Source organism: Haliotis rubra, unplaced genomic scaffold (assembly GCF_003918875.1).
Source record: "Haliotis rubra isolate DU_JTF1 unplaced genomic scaffold, ASM391887v1 Scf97, whole genome shotgun sequence".
Taxonomy (NCBI): domain Eukaryota; kingdom Metazoa; phylum Mollusca; class Gastropoda; order Lepetellida; family Haliotidae; genus Haliotis; species Haliotis rubra.
In genome coordinates this window covers 2,135,706-2,156,087 of record NW_025767712.1, presented here as the reverse complement: position 1 = coordinate 2,156,087, position 20,382 = coordinate 2,135,706, and the positions used below count along the sequence as shown (strand labels likewise).

The 20,382-nt window shown below is 44.8% G+C and overlaps 1 protein-coding gene across 1 annotated transcript; it reads left to right on the top strand.

Annotated features, from left to right (window-relative positions):
- The first annotated feature begins 3,016 nt into the window (after positions 1–3,016).
- LOC124265264 (fibrinogen-like protein 1) lies at positions 3,017–19,878 on the top strand. The gene is made up of 3 exons (XM_046700052.1): positions 3,017–3,426; positions 16,086–16,188; positions 18,597–19,878. Exons 1-3 carry the CDS (start codon positions 3,133–3,135, stop codon positions 19,268–19,270), a joined length of 1,071 nt encoding a protein of 356 aa, XP_046556008.1. The 5' UTR covers positions 3,017–3,132; the 3' UTR covers positions 19,271–19,878.
- Positions 19,879–20,382: the final 504 nt, after the last annotated feature.

The window sequence follows — 20,382 nt, the reverse complement described above, 5'->3', positions numbered from 1 at the left end:
AATACGTTGTCTCAGGTATATTCAAGTAAGGTGTGTAAAGTATATAATGCAAGCAAATGAAGGCGCCGTTTCTTTTTGTCACGTTGGTAATGGTGGTTTAGAATTCAAGTCTTTCAAGCCGTTAAATAGCCGTATTATATTCATTGGTTTCACCAAGGTGGAAAACATTTTTTACATGCTTGAGTCCGTTCTTTTCTTACATACAATGACACAATAATAAATCAGATATCAAGTACGTATTTATTTAAGAAGGTAGAATGCGAGTTATGGGGCGTGACTGAAGTTTAGCATTGGCATTCATGATGGAAAGGATTGTGTAAAGTTGAGGTAGGGTAGGAAATTCATTTTATATGACGACGTTGATAGGTGGAGTCACAATTAAAACGGATTACCTAACAGTAATCATTGCTGAATCATAGTGTAATTCATTTCATATATATGCCGTTCCCTAGCCAAGGTGAAAACAAGTGCGGTCTTTTGGTATAACGCCAAATGAAAGATAGCATCTAATGATTACCCATCTGACACCTCGATGATTTCCTTGGTGGAAAATACTATCGTATGAGCAACGGTTAGATATCCCAACCATTTAATCCGGGACACTACACTCAACAATACGTTTCTACAAACAGGCAAAAGTCCAAATAAGTTCATACATTGACTGTCGTTTGTTGAGTGAACCAGGAATCGTTTGTTAATTGTCATTATTTGCGTTTATATATCGAATAACTAACTGAGCATGAAGACATTCCCTTTCAAACACTTTATTTGTTGTGAACGCCTTCGCGGGTTGTTAAAACAAAGACTGATGTAGACGTTTATATTGACTACAAGAGCATCTTCACATAATTCTACTTTCTTCAGCAAATTGTTTTCTGGTACACGCATCTACAGGTTCATGTTATATGTTATATACATGTACTCTTGACAAAAAAGTAGGGGAACTTCATTTTAAATTCACGATTGAAAAAATTGGGAGATATATCGGAGTCAATCAATGTTGATATGATAATAATGAATGTTTTCAGATTGCATCGCCACTCACACTTCCTTATTACCATAGCTGTTTGTTTGTACAGCAATCGCTCCTGAAAGATGATTGGAGTATGGCGTGAAATTTGCATGTGTACGATTTTCATTTTCAAACAAACAAAATCGGTTAGAAACAAACACTTACAACTGTGTCATGCAAGATGATTAAATTCAATGGTCTACAGTGATTTATCGACCTCCTTGAAAACCGTCAAAATCAAGAATGACACCCCATGCACGTGTATGGGGATGCGGCGTTGTGCACTGCTGTGTCGCGCTATCAGCAGTTTCTCAGTTGTTGGTGATGTCGTTGAAGCAGTCTGTCAATATAGAATCGCGTCCAGTGTGTTTTGTGGCCACAGGCCAATATGGCGAGTGAAATCGCTCTACAAACCTTGCTGTAAAGAAACAGACACTTGTCACGACTCTACAAAGCATCGATTGTGGCAGGAACAACCATTATAAACTGTGTTTGTGTTATTGAATGTATTAGCTGATTGCCAAGACACGCATTGTGCAGCTGTATCCGAAATCAATATCATTTTGAGGACACGAATCTTATTTATGTGGAAGGGTATTGTTGTAACATGATTTTATTAATATGGTAACCTGTTAGCATCAAGTACATAAACTGTTTACTTGATAAGAAACATGGATGAATTTATAGTAAAAATCTTTTAATGTGCACGTATTGTCTTTTGAGTAAACATACCCAATTCAACATACCAAATGGATTATCAGATGTTTAAGATGTCAGGATTTGGTCATTCGTTATTATTTGACATAAAACAATTAATCAGAGAGAACAGCTTAAAGCAATTTGCCAGTGGAATACATTTGCTCTAATTGATCCTTAAAAACACAATTATGCAATTCTTAATGACTGTCAGTCGGAGGCGACATTTTCGGAATTGACATAACTGAGGCGTGTTTGCATGTTACATGCATATGAACGATCTTAAACATGCATAACATCGGTGATTACCAAATAAATTGCTTTCTGATTACTTGATCTCGTCTGGTTTAAAATGCTTGATCTCATGACGGTTTGTGTCCGTTACGAATGCACACTCAACGTATCAAGTTATGTGCTGTTTATACCATGTTCATAGAAACAGTCTTCCTGACATTCGCCCTTATGACTGATACATCATAAGTACTGTACTTTGAGACGAACTCTCAATGAATATGTCATAAACTAAACCAGCGTCACGCTGTGTGTATTAATTCGGACTATATTGTTTTGTTCATGGTGGAGATATATTTTTAGCAACTACGGGATTAGATTAATCTGATGTGTGCCGCAAATGGTAAAACACAACAATTTAATATTCCCAGTGTAAGACATTAGATTGGAATATGGTTCAGAACAAAATTTCAATACACTAAACTTTCAATTCACAAAAACTCTACCAATATATAGTCAACATATTTATGTCTATGGTATGGTAGGCGCAGAGTTATAGGTCATGCGGTGTAGTGGTTAGAGCGTCTGCCCGAAGAGCGGGGGTCGAGGGTTCGATCCCCGACCGCGTCATACCAAAAGACGTTAAAATATGGAACTTGTTGGTCCCTGCCTGGCGTTCGGCATCAATGGGTACAACAAGGACTGGTAGGCTCGGAGTCAATATAATGTGTCTGAGTGGGGTATTCATGCTTCACTGCGGCATGTTAGTGTGGGCTAGCACTATAAAACCAGCTTAAGTCTGGGCTAATACAAACACCCGCACATACACATACACACGCATGCACGTCGTCATATGAGTGAAATATTCTCAAGCACGACGTTAAACACAATTTCACCTCACCTCACCAGACGGACCACCTCTCTTTGATCGTCACCTACATCGGTCGATCAGCGATCAATGAATCGTTCCCACGAAGGCAAGGTATCGATCTAGTCACGCAGCCAATGGTTCCTCTTCACACAAATAATATTTTACTTCTCAGATCTCTAAAATACGACTTGTGTTGACTTATCACAACTGTTCTGCTTGCACAAGGTCATCGGTAGATGTGTTACCGAAATTTCACCATTCGAGATGACAGAAGATTAGGACATTTATTCACACACTTTCCACCTGTTCATGATAGTGAGAGATGGGTGTCAAAAGTCATATAGCCCTGGTTCTTCTTGTAATAGACTATGTTGTATCTCTTAACTTCAAGGGTTTCAAGGCAGTGGAGTCATGCCTTGATCCAGATACTTTCAATGGTGGACCTATCGGACGAATTGAAGGCAAAAGGAGTGTTTCATCATGTGCTGTTCTATGCAGCATTAAAGAAAACTGTCACTCCTTCACATTTCGACTTTCCTCTTCAACATGTTTCCTCCATGGTAGATACATCCCTGACTGGCCTTGTGACCCAACAAGCGATGTCCACTACAACGACGTGAGTATCGTGGGTTAAGTTTGAAATAAGGTTGGAAACTACGGTTAGTTGTTGTTGTTGAACGCCGTACTCAGCAATATTCCAGCTATATAGCGGCTGTCTTTAAATAAAAAAAACAGACTGCACTGGACCAGACAGTCCAATGATCAACAGCATGAGCATCGATCCACGAAATTGGGATACGATAACACATTAGAACCAAGTCAGCGAGCCTGACCATCCGATCCCGTTAGTCGCCTCTGACAACAAGCATGGGTTCCTGAAGACCAATTCTAACCCGGATCTTCATGGTTTCCAAACAGGACGTAATCCTGAAAGGTTTAGGTTTTTCTTGTACATTTCCAGCAATGTAACCCTTATAACAACCAAATTGTGAGATCATCAATAGTAGATGATAGTGCCACAAAAAAATAAGATTGAAGATGACAACATCCTTGTCAAAGAGTATACGACTGAGCGATATTTCGCTAAGGCAGTTTCTTGGTTATCTGTATCAAGAGGACTTATCTTTTGGCGTTATAGTACTAGCAGTCGTTGTTGTACATGTAGTACAAGTAGGGTTCGCTCACCATGAACAGTCGGTGGTATCGTCGTATTCACTGTTTGATGGTGATTCACAGTATGACAATTTGTATGCACGAAGTTGATTTACAGGAAGCTTCGATTGTTTTTTTCTAAATGTAAAATCAAATAAAAACTTGATCAAGTTTTACAGGAGAATAGTATACATATGCCTGATATTGTTGTTGCCGTTGGTGTGTATTGAAATATTCATGACGAATACTTGGGACGAGATCCTAATATCTATAAAATTGCCAAACCATATGAGCCCTGAGTAGCCTCTAATATAGCCAAGTTCAATTCGTGTCACGCCTCAAAACCAGACCAAGGGAACACTTTCAAATCTGAAGCCTTTCCCTTGTGCCGTTTGATGGAAATGGAAAAGGCTTTTGGAATAAACCCCAGAGCAAATCTGTCCTTAGACAATCGGGTGTCTTTAACAAGTCTCTGGTACCAAGCAGCAATCGCTTCCGGCTTCCACCTGAAACCATCTACAGTGTGCCCTCCACGTCAGGTTTCCAGGCCTGTACACTTAAGAGAGCAATTCAACGTTGGCTCACAGCGTCAACGTAATAGGAGAACAAACTCCAAGACATGTACCCTGCCACGGGGCTGACTATGGCAGACTCTCGGAGAGCACGGTTTCGGGTTTGCTGTCAAGAACGGGCTGCTTAAAATGGGACAGAAACATTTTCACCTTCCAATTCTTGGTATTGAAAGAGCCTGTCATCCCTATCAACATGTACCCTCCTCCCATCCCATCTGCTTAATAGAGGAGGTAAAGGACCATTTTTACAACCAGCTCCAGAAAGTCAAGGTGATCACCAGTCAGGAACAGTTGACAACAACGCAAGAGTGTTCAAGAATCCTGTCCCTGTTGTCTGAGACAATAATGAAATGGTAACGTGACTAAAAATGGACAACAGCTTCTCGTGCTGTGCACATTCCACATTCCGCGCATCACCAATGCCTTCTTTCATCACCAAGCCGCGGTGCAAAGTGTATTTTGGCACCAGCTCTACCAATCGCAAGCTGGCCACCACTGGAACATCCTTATCACAGATTCTACAATGCTACCTGCTGACACAGGCCATTTGTTGATTTGCTACAGGATCAAACTCCAGCCAAAGATGACAAGCCAAGCAAGGTGAGAAGGAAATTTCGATGTCAGCAATACGTCACATCCGCCAATAGAGTGTTGTACCGGTGCCCTGCAAACAGATCTGGTTACACAGCCTCCACATGGGATCATATGAGAGACTCATATGCTACTGCAGGGTCGGTCTTTGGGGCAAGGTGTGAGAAACACTATTGTTTGAAGCCCACACCTTTGAGTTCATCCCTGTCACTCCGGAAAGGGCAGTTAATTACAATAGCATCAAGAATGCTATCCGTCAAAAGAAAAACGACACCCATCAGATCTTGGCTAAGCATTACACTGAGCTCTGCTTCAGGCAAAAACCAATAAAAGGCTGTTCTGCACCTAACAGAGGTTGAGGAAGTGGACGAGAAACCCTTGTGAACAAGTTGAGCAAGACTATCGAGAGGGACGGAATCCCTCAACAGGCGGTCAAGGGAACGACCCCAGCTGCAAAGAGCAGGAGCAGCCATCCAACACTGCGATCATCTGAGATCGTATAATCACATATTTCAAGGATTGTTACACGCTCCTTAGTATATTCCAGTAATTGTCTACTGGCAGTGAAATCATGTCTTGCATACTTGCCCCACCCTGTCTGGAGTCTTCTTTCCTCCAGCTATCTGATACTCAGAGGCAAAAGTTATTGTAACATTTTTATTATTTTATTGGTAATGTTGTGCATTAAAAATTAGATTTGGACAAGAGAAGGGTGGGGTAAAATAGTCGAAGAAACGCAACCAGGCAGTTGTTCTTCGAAATGCAAGACATTTGCAAGAAGCATAGCATATTCTAGAAAAATGGACACTAATGTTCACTTTAAAACACCAACCAACCAGACGTTTTCCCGCATTTCGTCTCAATTCAGGCTTACGTTCTGGAACAGGTTCGAGATGCCTCTCCTCTGTCAAAATGATAGATGGAGAGCTATCGGGATGCAGCGGAACGTTGCTCGTAAATTCAACGTCCTTGGAATCACGTTTTCAGCAACAAAACTCAAGTTATAGACCGTCCCCGTAGTGGCCGCAAACCAGTAACGACCTTCTTTGAGTGGCATCTTGAAAAAAGAATTTGTTCATCCATAAACTTTGTCCTTACCAGTAACGACCTCACGTTAACACCAATGCATTCGAACCACCTCCGACACAGGTTCCAGCCAGCAGCCCTTACAGCCCGAACCATCTCCGACACAGGTTCCAGCCAGCATCCCTTACAGCCCGAACCACCTCCGACACAGGTTCCAGCCAGCATCCCTTACAGCCCGAACCACCTCCGACACAGGTTCCAGCCAGCATCCCTTACAGCCCGAACCACCTCCGACACAGGTTCCAGCCAGCATCCCTTACAGCCCGAACCATCTCCGACACAGGTTCCAGCCACCAATCCTTACAGCCCGAACTACCTCCGACACAGGTTCCAGCCAGCATCCCTTACAGCCCGAACCACCTCCGACACAGGTTCCAGCCAGCATCCCTTACAGCCCGAACCACCTCCGACACAGGTTCCAGCCAGCAACCCTTACAGCCCGAACCACCTCCGACACAGGTTCCAGCCAGCATCCCTTACAGCCCGAACCACCTCCGACACAGGTTCCAGCCAGCATCCCTTACAGCCCGAACCATCTCCGACACAGGTTCCAGCCACCAATCCTTACAGCCCGAACCATCTCCGACACAGGTTCCAGCCACCAATCCTTACAGCCCGAATTACCTCCGACACAGGTTCCAGCCAGCATCCCTTACAGCCCGAACCATCTCCGACACAGGTTCCTGCCAGCATCCCTTACAGCCCGAACCACCTCCGACACAGGTTCCAGCCAGCAGCCCTTACAGCCCGAACCACCTCCGACACAGGTTCCAGCCAGCATCCCTTACAGCCCGAACCACCTCCGACACAGGTTCCAGCCAGCATCCCTTACAGCCCGAACCATCTCCGACACAGGTTCCAGCCAGCAGCCCTTACAGCCCGAACCACCTCCGACACAGGTTCCAGCCAGCAACCCTTACAGCCCGAACCATCTCCGACACAGGTTCCAGACAGCAGCCCTTACAGCCCGAACCATTTCCGACACAGGTTCCAGCCACCAATCCTTACAGCCCGAATTACCCCCGACACAGGTTCCAGCCAGCAGCCCCTACAGCCCGAACCATCTCCGACACAGGTTCCAGCCAGCAGCCCTTACAGCCCGAACCATCTCCGACACAGGTTCCAGCCACCAATCCTTACAGGCCGAACCATCTCCGACACAGGTTCCAGCCACCAATCCTTACAGCCCGAATTACCCCCGACACAGGTTCCAGCCAGCAGCCCCTACAGCCCGAACCATCTCCGACACAGGTTCCAACCAACATCCCTTACAGCCCGAACCACCTCCGACACAGGTTCCAGACAGCAGCCCTTACAGCCCGAACCATCTCCGACACAGGTTCCAGCCAGCATCCCTTACAGCCCGAACCACCTCCGACACAGGTTCCAGCCAGCATCCCTTACAGCCCGAACCATCTCCGACACAGGTTCCAGCCAGCATCCCTTACAGCCCGAACCACCTCCGACACAGGTTCCAGCCAGCATCCCTTACAGCCCGAACCACCTCCGACACAGGTTCCAGCCAGCATCCCTTACAGCCCGAACCACCTCCGACACAGGTTCCAGCCACCAATCCTTACATCCCGAACTACCTCCGACACAGGTTCCAGCCAGCAGCCCCTACAGCCCGAACCATCTCCGACACAGGTTCCAGCCAGCATCCCTTACAGCCCGAACCATCTCCGACACAGCTTCGAACCACCAACCCTTACAGCCCGAATTACCTCCGACACAGGTTCCAGATAGCAGCCCTTACAGCCCGAACCATCTCCGACACAGGTTCCAGACAGCAGCCCTTACAGCCCGAACCACCTCCGACACAGGTTCCAGACAGCAGCCCTTACAGCCCGAACCATCTCCGACACAGCTTCGAACCACCAACCCTTACAGTCGGAACATCCTCCGACACAAGTTACAGCCACCAACCCTTACAGCCCGAACCATCTCCGACACAGGTTCCAGCCACCAATCCTTACAGCCCGAATTACCTCCGACACAGGTTCCAGCCAGCAGCCCCTACAGCCCGAACCACCTCCGACACAAGTTCCAGCCAGCATCCCTTACAGCCCGAACCATCTCCGACACAGGTTCCAGCCACCAATCCTTACAGCCCGAATTACCTCCGACACAGGTTACAGCCCGAACCACCTCCGACACAGGTTCCAGACAGCAGCCCTTACAGCCCGAACCATCTCCGACACAGGTTCCAGCCAGCATCCCTTACAGCCCGAACCACCTCCGACACAGGTTCCAGCCAGCATCCCTTACAGCCCGAACCATCTCCGACACAGGTTCCAGACAGCAGCCCTTACAGCCCGAACCACCTCCGACACAGGTTCCAGCCAGCATCCCTTACAGCCCGAACCATCTCCGACACAGGTTCCAGACAGCAGCCCTTACAGCCCGAACCATCTCCGACACAGGTTCCAGCCACCAACCCTTACAGCCCGAATTACCCCCGACACAGGTTCCAGCCAGCAGCCCCTACAGCCCGAACCATCTCCGACACAGGTTCCAGCCAGCATCCCTTACAGCCCGAACCATCTCCGACACAGGTTCCAGCCAGCAGCCCTTACAGCCCGAACCATCTCCGACACAGGTTCCAGCCACCAACCCTTACAGCCCGAACCACCTCCGACACAAGTTCCAGCCAGCATCCCTTACAGCCCGAACCACCTCCGACACAAGTTCCAGCCAGCATCCCTTACAGCCCGAACCACCTCCGACACAGGTTCCAGCCACCAACCCTTACAGCCCGAACAACCTCCGACACAGGTTCCAGCCAGCATCCCTTACAGCCCGAACCATCTCCGACACAGGTTCCAGCCAGCATCCCTTACAGCCCGAACTACCTCTCCGACACAGGTTCCAGACAGCAGCCCTTACAGCCCGAACCATCTCCGACACAGGTTCCAGCCACCAATCCTTACAGCCCGAACTACCTCCGACACAGGTTCCAGCCAGCAGCCCCTACAGCCCGAACCACCTCCGACACAGGTTCCAGCCAGCATCCCTTACAGCCCGAACCATCTCTGACACAGGTTCCAGCCAGCATCCCTTACAGCCCGAACCATCTCCGACACAGGTTCCAGCCAGCATCCCTTACAGCCCGAACCACCTCCGACACAGGTTCCAGCCAGCAGCCCTTACAGCCCGAACCATCTCCGACACAGGTTCCAGCCAGCATCCCTTACATCCCGAACCACCTCCGACACAGGTTCCAGCCAGCAGCCCCTACAGCCCGAACCATCTCCGACACAGGTTCCAGCCAGCATCCCTTACAGCCCGAACCATCTCCGACACAGGTTCCAGCCAGCATCCCTTACAGCCCGAACCATCTCCGACACAGGTTCCAGCCAGCATCCCTTACAGCCCGAACCACCTCCGACACAGGTTCCGGCCAGCAGCCCTTACAGCCCGAACCATCTCCCGACACAGGTTCCAGCCAGCATCCCTTACAGCCCGAACCACCTCCGACACAGGTTCCAGCCAGCATCCCTTACAGCCCGAACCACCTCCGACACAGGTTCCAGCCAGCATCCCTTACAGCCCGAACCATCTCCGACACAGGTTCCAGCCAGCATCCCTTACAGCCCGAACCATCTCCGACACAGGTTCCAGCCAGCATCCCTTACAGCCCGAACCACCTCCGACACAGGTTCCAGCCAGCATCCCTTACAGCCCGAACCACTTCCGACACAGGTTCCAGCCAGCAACCCTTACAGCCCGAACCACCTCCGACACAGGTTCGAACCACCAACCCTTACAGCCCGAATTACCTCCGACACAGGTTCCAGCCAGCAGCCCTTACAGCCCGAACCACCTCCGACACAGGTTCCAGACAGCAGCCCTTACAGCCCGAACCATCTCCGACACAGGTTCGAACCACCAACCCTTACAGCCCGAACCACCTCCGACACAGGTTCCAGCCAGCATCCCTTACAGCCCGAACCATCTCCGACACAGGTTCCAGACAGCAGCCCTTACAGCCCGAACCACCTCCGACACAGGTTCCAGACAGCAGCCCTTACAGCCCGAACCATCTCCGACACAGGTTCGAACCACCAACCCTTACAGTCGGAACATCCTCCGACACAAGTTACAGCCACCAACCCTTACAGCCCGAACCATCTCCGACACAGGTTCCAGCCACCAATCCTTACAGCCCGAATTACCTCCGACACAGGTTCCAGCCAGCAGCCCCTACAGCCCGAACCACCTCCGACACAAGTTCCAGCCAGCATCCCTTACAGCCCGAACCACCTCCGACACAGGTTCCAGCCACCAACCCTTACAGCCCGAACATCCTCCGACACAAGTTACAGCCAGCAACCCTTGCAGCCCGAACCACCTCCGACACAGGTTCAAGCTAGCAACCCTTACAGCCCGAACCACCTCCGACACAGGTTCCAGCTACCAACCCTTACAGCCCGAACCACCTCTAACACAGGTTCCAGCCAGCAACCCTTACAGCCCCAACCACCTCCGACACAGGTTCCATCTAGGAACTTTTACAGCCCGTACCATACGAGTACATGGCATACAGGGATGTATTGCGAGGGGAACTGTTCGGGGACATCTAGTAGAGCAGACACTTGTGATGGGAAACACTTGAGTTCTCTTCACCGAGTCACTTTTATTTCTTTAACCGTCGCACAAGGAAACATTACACCAGGTCCATGAACAATACATATCACTGTTCCCTGCATAATGTAATATTCCGATTGTCCAATGACATTGCCTCAAAACCATAACACACTGCTATCACATCTTGATAAACCGGTTTGATTCCAGCGTCATGCGCGAGATCATGATCAAGAACTAGAGTTGAGTCCCTTGGTCATTCGCTAGGATCCGGTATAGCTCTACTTATGACCCTTGGTTCGGCCTTACCATGCCACCGAGGCAAACGTCCGCAACAGGCGTCTTATCAAGGATTCTTTTAATAAATAACACATTTCTTTTAAGGCGTTTTACTTGTCTTACAGCAGCATAATCTCTGCACTAATGCACGTCAGACATTATTCAAATTTAACATCTCGTTTCTAGTTTTAACAAAATCAGTTAATGCACTATCATGTCAGAGTATTCTCTCAGATTTTGTAAATGACATTTTGACAATCACATCAAAGACATAACATTGTTCAAATTAACATCAAATGTTGCTGAGCAAAGATTATTTTATGTGAATTATATTTACCAACTAATCATTTGAGTTCGCGCTAACGTGGACTTTGAAAATGAAAGGGAATACCATAATTAAGCAGTAGATAATGAAGGTCTATTCTCTCCTGTGAGCGGGCATCCATCTCAACGTAAGCTGAAAAGATTTTTGTTGTGAATCATAAATGGTAATTATGCATATATATTCCGGTACGATTATTTTATTAATGGCTCTGTGCTGGATGTTGAAATGTGAAGTGAGTGCGCGCACGTGCACGCACGCACGCACGCACGCACGCACATACACACTTCCCATACCCCAACCCCTTTTGTGACTCGTAACTCCTGTCATAATCAATGAGGTTTCGTGCAGGAAGCAGGGGCGGTGGGGTAGGCTAGTGGTTTAAGCGTTTGCCTGCAACGCCTAAGACCTGGGTTCGATTCCCCATAAGGGTAGATTGTGTGAAGCCCATTTCTGGTGTCGTCCTGCTGGAATATTGCTCAAAGCGGCGTAAAACCATACCCACGCACTCATTACCAGAAGCCTTTGCAAAATGCAAGATGGGTTAGGTATGAGGTAAAAAGTTCTTAAAGGTCACATGCAACGTAAAACACAACTTTGCAGATTCTGATACCTTTCGGTATGGACATACCGAAACAAATCGTCAAAAATGCAAATTCAACTTATAAAAATGAAAAATAACGCGATGAAAAAAACGCGCGAAATCGGAGTTCAAACGATTCACTAATTTTCCCCAGACTTTTCTGGGCAAAACGGGTTTCAACAGCTGGGCTGCGCTCATAGCACGTGCGCAAGTAAATAGGTTCGCGCAGCTTGGAAGCGGGTTGTCGGGTGAATACTCGGTGAAGGCTTTGGTGTGAGCTATTTTTCTAATGTTTTGTTGATATCTCACAGGCGCGAGCTTTTTATATATGTTATGACAGTAAATTAACTGTTTATATAATTTCATTTGTCTATTTCACCACACGTTCTTCTTACCGAGACACTTTCTCAGTTCGATACTTAAAAGCAATGTCATTATTTAGCGTTGACAGAATTTCTAACTGTGATATAGATATGTCGTTGTCACAGACAAAACTCAATGTCTTGTTTTATTGACACCTGTGTGTCTGCCTGCCTGTCTGCTAATGACAATATTCAATACACAGCTGCTATCACTGACCACATGCAATTTGAACTTAACACCAATCAGGCTATACACCATAAACAAAATGCATTGATTTATGGCCCGAGTTCGGTCTCTGTCACATTATGTAATTACACAGACAGGCAGGTGTGATACTTGAACACATGACATGTTATGATGTCTGTTGATTACAAAATGTTATACACAAAAAATGGGCATGTATTTACAAAACCAAACATCTCTCTCTATATATATACACACAACTGGCCGTGAAGGCATCTGCAAATGAACCAGCCGTTACACTTGAGTGCACACCCACCCGCTCTGACTGGGTTCGGTATCCCGGCTGCTTCGTTTCTTGGGAAGTAAACCGAAGTACACAATTTTGCACTTTCGATTTGCGATTGTACGCTTATAATTTTGTGTATATATTTTTTCGTAACCAGCAATGTATATTATATGTCATGAATAAGTGATAATTGTGTTTTAATTATGTTTGATTTTTTGGTTGCATGTGACCTTTAAGATATTTATCTTGGAATATGAGAATATTGAAAAGGAAAGGTAGTTCAGGGAAAAGGTTAAGATGTGCTTTATCACAAGGTCGCTCGGTACAAATGAAAGGTCCTACGTGATTTTATGTCGTCGATTGCACCAGTTATCTATTTGTTCATAATGTAGTTAAGCTTGGAATAAATGTTGTTGGGTGAACGATTCAACATACTCTTTTTTTAAATATTTTAACGTTCGGTCGTGTTTTGATCATGCTCGTAAATTCTCATAAAATACATATCATGCTGAAATTGTAAACTAAGGTAGCTAGCTTTGCCATGCATACACATGGCAAAAGTATCTCAACGTCGCATATTTGTATAGTGTAAATATGTTACCGATTACCACAGTAAAGGAATTTATCCGAACTTCAATTCACCTACTATCTATATAGATGAACTGACCTCAAGGACTCATTGAACGTAAAATATAAACGCACAAAGAACGTATGATGTTAACAAGGGCGGTCATTTTCAAGATTCTCACATACGATCGTCGAGCGATCACATCAGTATCAACTACCGAGCTCAACTACCGAGCTCAATATCTTGTGTTACCTCTGCCAACTGCAATAACATCCCTGACGCTCAGACGTTGAATTTGACGTTGTGGGTTTGTTCCAATACAGTACTTGGAGATCGATCTGGCGTATTCCGTGACCCATAATGTCTCAAACATGCTGTATGGGAAGTTTGAAAGGTCGTTTGGCCGACGATTTTAGGCGATTTCGGACCGTTTAATCAGACAAACGACTGTGTGGAAACCACTCCGGTTTTGATACGCCACTTGATAAGAACGGATGACGTTTTATGGTTCTGAGAAGGGATGCATCCTCCGTAGGTCAACCTGAACGCTGGCGGTCCCTAACGTCATTAGTTTGCTGATGTTTTCTGGCCAATCGGCTGATAGTCGATGAAAGATAGCCCCCAAAGAAACAGCAGCATCCCGCATACCAATAACTTGCTATTTTGAGCAGTTTTCAACAACGAAATCAATTGAGTTTCCAAGTTGTCCAGCTGTAAGAACCGTTTGCTGAAACTAAATATTTATTTAAAAACGGATACACGTATTGTTCTTTCATCGTAGCATGTGCATATCGAAATATCAATGCAGGGTGCGCCCAGTGTCAAATTAATCATACAAACACACAGAATTATGATATGAATATATGTGGCTATATGGAGGTAAACAATCAAGTGTTGTGATACCTTGTTCTACGTGTATGTGTTTCATCTTATGGTGATATGATGCTGTGTTCAATTCTTTAGGTTTTAGTGTTAAGCGTGTGAGTGAGTGAGTGAGTGAATGAATGTGGTTTTACGCCGCTTTTAGCAATATTCCAGCAATATCACGGCGGGGAACACCAGAAATGGGCTTCACACAATTGTACCCATGTGGGGAATCGAATCCTGGTCTTCGGCATGACGAGCGAACGCTGTAACCACTAGGCTACCCCCACCGCCCCTTTAGTGTTAAGTGTTAGTATTTATTATCACAATATTACAATACCATTGAGCACAGCAGCTTATAATGCTGTTGACTCCATATCTAGGTGAGCAACAGGAATGTATCACTATGCTCTATACAGTCTAAAATAGGATACTTCATACCTATTCAACTACGGTCACAGTATGATTACAGGTGGGGTATCAGGCTTGATTAAAGCTGTTAACAGGTAACTCTCTAACAGAGGTTATTTCAGAGACATTTTCGATTATGTTTATGTGTGCCAATAGATATTGACACAATTGTAACGGTATTACCCATTGATGTTCTCTGTCAAACACATATAATAACGCTAATGCACTCTATCCGCCGCCTTCCTTGAGCTGACTGTAAACCATACAACAGATCTTTAATGTGACTCTTAACATACCACTACTATATAGTCCGTGTACGATAAGAATACCTTGAAGATCAATTTCAGTAAAGGCAATTCTCGTGTTCTGGGTGTCTTTATATAACGATTTATCCACTTATGTCATGACTCTTCAGATTTGGAGATCAATACTATCCGAAAACTGGAATATCATTCATAGAAATCTATACCTTGATTACTGACCATAGATCCCCACGAATGATATACTTTTCCGTGTACCTGCTTATTGCATTACACCTCATGAATTCACTCATCGACGTCATTATATTGTATTGATCCGAAACTGTATGGCTACCTAATCCCATTTGTGGACTCCTGAAGGGGCATGACCACTTCATACATTTCGATGTCTGGGACATTTCTCACACATAGAATATGGCAAGAGAACCTTCCCGATTGCACAAAAGTATCGTATTCCCAAAGTGGTAAACACGTGCCACGGTTTCTTGGCCGTGGAACTTTTACTCTGTCATGAATATGTGGTTGTACCAGCGACGTATTTTATTCTATACTGTTCGAATAAAATTGTACTCTATAAATTTCGAATAAATTCGTCTAGTTATGCATTTACTTTCTCAACAAACCTTACATGTTTGTATTTTTCACGATTCGTCATGCGACATGTATAGTTCTTGGTACTTCTCTTAACCTGTTACAAGATGGTCAACCTTAATAATGATATGCAAGCCGACCATTTGAAACCCGTATTCGTTCCCCGATCCGAACATTCTGTAGTTTTGATTCTTGGTACATGAACGTGACAATAAGTGGTTCACCACATTTGTTCTAGATGTTAGGGTATTTTTCTCCCTTTCTTTTTCTTCCTGTTTGGGATCATTTCGCTTCCATCCCGTCTTCGTGTTGTTTTAGATAGTGGCGAATGCCATCTACTTGAATCACTGTGTGAGCTTTCCACAAGTACTGACAAGTTGTTTTAAATTATTTTGTTTCGTTTTTTAACGCCGCACTCAGCAATATTCCAGCGATATGGCGGCGGTCGGAAAGTAATCGAGCCCGGACCAGATAATCCAGTGATACACATCATGGGTTGTTATATAACTGAAAGCATGTTCAAAGAGCGTTTATACGGACGGTCTAGCAATATATTCACTCGTGTTTTACTTTGTTTCAGATATACAACCCTTGTCAACATGGTGGCGATTATAATGCCGGCACAGACATTTGTGTGTGCTATAACGGTTACCTTGGAAATAGGTGTGAGAGGTTAATGACAGGTGAGCATTGAAAACTTCACATGATACTTAGATGCCGGCCATTTAACATCAGGGTGGCAGCGCCTTTCTGCAAAGTGATAAGAAAATAAAGTCAAACAAATATTCACCTTGCCAAAAATCAAAGATTATTAACGTTTAGTAATGTTTATCATATTTACCTGTATATGTTTATGAGATTTTCAGCCGATGAACAAGGGTGGGATGGTAGGCACCAGAAATACACTGGTGAATCTATCACACTTGTGTTGTGAGTAACAAAGTAACGCTTTTAAACAAGGCCGTCGCCATTGTGGCAATTTGGGCTTTCCTTTCTTGAAGCGTCATATATACACTCCAAAATTAGTAGGGATAGTTGTAAATAGATTTGGTTTGGTTTGATTGTTGTTTAACGCCGCACTTAGCAATATTCTAGCTATATGACGGCGGTCTGTAAATAATCTGGACAGACAATGAAGTGATCAACAGCATCGATCTACACAATTCGGAATCGATGACAAGTCAGCAAGCTTGACCACCCGATCGGTCTAACGACAAGCATGGGTTACTGAAGACCAATGCTAACCCGGGTGCATGGGATGAAAGACCGAAGTAATACATGGCTAGGACCTTTACCGCTTTCGTGAAAATCGGAGGTGTGGGCATGGTGCTGACAAACCAAGAAACGTAATGGTGACGGGAATCGAACCAACGATTATATCATTTGGGTGTGATGTTCTGCTTGAAGACAGTTTGGTCTTCCGTGCAAACGCGATCAAGTATGAACTTGAATCCTATAGCACTTTGTCCGTGTTACTATGGCCTGTAAAATATGGATTGCCACAATACAAACATTACTTGTCCTAAGGGTTTCATGGTGTAAGGAACTAAGAATGTTAAGGCCCATCTTTTGATGGCTCCCAGGCCAGAAAAGAGAGGAGTTATTATGTGTTGAAACAAAACTTTGAGAAAAGACATATTTTATTTGCATAACGTAAGTGGGCCTTGAAAACTCTTGGTATAGAAAGCATATCTGAGACTGTCTGATTAAAATTTTACAACTTTCTAAACAGTAACTTCTTTGAGTGGCATTTCTTCTTTGAAAGGCATTTTAAAACAGTAGATGAACGTGTGCTTGTTGGGGCTTCACCAGTGCAGTAAAACATCTGAAAACGACTGTAACGTCTTCATACTCAGCCTTATATGCGCATGGTGCACGACATCTCCACCTTACAACCTCATTTACAGTCGAAGATGACCCTCCGAGGGGTTTAGGGACCCCTGGGGAGGTAGGGGGGTCATCAATAATGTACACATGTACTAGGGGTGGTGGGATGTCGTCATTGATATTGTAGTTGACATGCATGGGAGGAGTGGGGGTCACCACACCCCCTTGCCATAAAATACGTACGGTCTCTTAGCAGTATGTCTCCATCGTCATGCCTGAGTTCATTCCCTTATCGATACTCTTCAAGAATCGATACCAAAAGACATTAAAATATGGTACTTGGTGGTCTCTGCCTGGCGCACGGCATTAATGGTTGAAACAAGGACTGGTCGGCTCGGAGTCAGTATAATGTATCTGAATAGGGTGTTCATGCTTAACTGCGACATGGTATCTCAGTGAGCTAGCACCATAAAACCAGCTTACGTGTGGACTAGTACAAGCAGCCACGCATACACACGCATGCACGTCGTCATAATAGGGAAATATTCTTAAGTACGACGATAAACCCCTTTTCACCTCCTCTCACTTCACTTAACTTCACCTCAGCAGGTCAAATTTATTGTGTCACCATTACTGATGTAAAACTTTCCAGTTTGACACATGATAATGTCATCTACTGCTAATATGAATAACAGATTCAATTATATCACCGCTCTCTACATTGGGATATGGTGCGGAGTCATTACCAACATGACACAATTAAATATGAATAATATCACAAATAACGTAACATTTGAAAATAATCACTAAGCACCAGAAGTGTACTTAGTCTATCTTTTGTTCGTCAGTTTATATTGACCAAGCCTGTTAAAGAACATTTGTTTCCTTGTTTTGTTGCATTGCTGCGCTAATTGGTCACTGATTTCGTGTTGTTGTTTAAAACAACAGTGAAGTTGTAAGCATTGTGGCAATGTACACCACCACTAACGTACAACACACTGAAGTCAATTCTTAACTGAATCGAATAATTAAACCTAAGCTATGTCAGGTTACCGCTGGGAGTTGGGAATAAAGAGAATCCTCTATGTGTCCTCGGAGTCGGCGAATGAGGATTGGGTTGTCGTGAATTCGAAAATTGGTCTGTCTGTAAAGTGAGACCGTTCGAAGATTGGTCTGTCTGACAAATCCTCACTTATAGTCAACATGAATACCTGCATGCCTTAGTTTCTCCTGAATCTCACTATTTTGTGTCGATCTGTTTCAGACTGTTCAGACGGCGTCAGTTATTACAACGGCAAGCATGCTAAATATCTTATGCAGCCAAGCCTCGCTCCACAACCATTCACTGTATTTTGCGAAATGCATTACGGGGGCAGAACCATGATTCTCAAACAAGAGGATGATAGTGAGAGCTTCAATCGTTCCTGGAAGGACTACAAGCAAGGTTTCGGGAACGTAATGGGGAATCACTGGCTTGGCAACGACTACATCCACTATATCTCCAGCAGCAGGAAACATTCACTAATGGTTGAGATCGTCCCGAATTCTGGCTATAACCAATATTACATGGAGGACTTTATTGTCGGAGATGAAGCCAGTAAGTACCAACTAACATTCGGCAATCATTTTACACATGACCAATTTCCACATTCTTTGGAAGACTGCCTTGGACCCTTGAAAAGCTCCACATTCAGCACCCCGGACCGTGACAATGACAACAGTGTCAGGAACTGTGCTCAGGACTTTCAGTCAGGCTGGTGGTTCAAAGACTGCTCCACTTGCAATCCCACAGGCGTTTATGAGGCAGCACCTGTTGGTGGACAAGCTGGGGCAGCTGACAGTAACCTCCATTGGACCCCTGGGCAGGGACTGGGAACCATGTCACCGAGGAAGATGATCTTGTTCCTTGTCTACGACGACCCACACACGTGGGGATAAGCCAACAGCTGTGAAATAATAACGATTTTAACCATAACAGGTCAGATCACCAGACGAAGGATAAAAGTAACCATACGTGGAACTACACGTGTCATTCGAGGCCCGCGTGACCAACGTGAGAAATGTACGTGTCATTTGGCCGCCACAATTTCATTCGTCATGCAGGTCATGAATTTACAGGACATTTGGGAGATTATGAACAAATGTGACAGGTGTGTAAATATGACCATCGTTTTCTTATATTTATAACGATTGAAATAATTGTAAATGTTGTTCATTGATGACACTGGTTTTAATGCCCTAAGGCTTGAAATCGTGTATGACTAGGTTTGGATGTTTCCTATAGTTTTGGGTAATATGACAGCAACGGGTCGTTAACATGCAGCAACTACGTGAATGAGTTAATTGGAAACATGCCGCGGTGATCGTCTTTACCGCAGACATTTCAAGTTTTCTGTGAGGCTGAGTATTAGATTACACAGTCGCACAGCATTAAATTGAAATCAGGTTTTTATGGTTTAACCAAAACAAATGCTTATATATAGGTTGTGGCGATATACTTGTTTCACATAAAGCAAAGCAATAATATATGTATTTGGCATGACTAATATATGTATTTGGCATGACTAAAACATGCTAAACGCGTGGGTGCACTTCCATATATGTATTTGGCATGACTAAAACATGCTAAACGATTTTGTGGGTGCACTTCCAAATATGTATGTCCATGATAGCTATGTTTGGAACACTTAAAAAACCGCCAGGCTACCACACCGCTCCAATCTTAATGACTGGAGAGTGTCATTTTGAGCGAATATGATTTTGTTATTTCGTATGAGACACTAACAACTGTGTGATGTAAAATGATTGTCAAAATTAATGGTCTAATAACCGTCTTGAAAAACGTCAAAATCAAGAATGACACCCCATGCACGTGTATGGGGATACTACGTTGTGCACGTGCATCCCATGAGTTGTGTTTAGGGGTGGTGATAAAGAGAAATGGTAGTCAGTTCATAAGAAGTCATGTAAACGTCTGTCCTCATCGTTAGTTGGACGTGATAACATACCTATATTTCTCGTTCTAAGATTTGCTTCGCGTTTCTTTAGAA

Bases quoted from the DNA above. Each gene is read 5' to 3' on its own strand.
- LOC124265264 (XM_046700052.1), top strand. From the start codon at position 3,133: ATGGGTGTCAAAAGTCATATAGCCCTGGTTCTTCTTGTAATAGACTAT. The intron at 3,427-16,085 runs GTGAGTATCGTG...ACTTTGTTTCAG, and splicing joins GCGATGTCCACTACAACGAC to ATATACAACCCTTGTCAACA. The intron at 16,189-18,596 runs GTGAGCATTGAA...GATCTGTTTCAG, and splicing joins GTGTGAGAGGTTAATGACAG to ACTGTTCAGACGGCGTCAGT.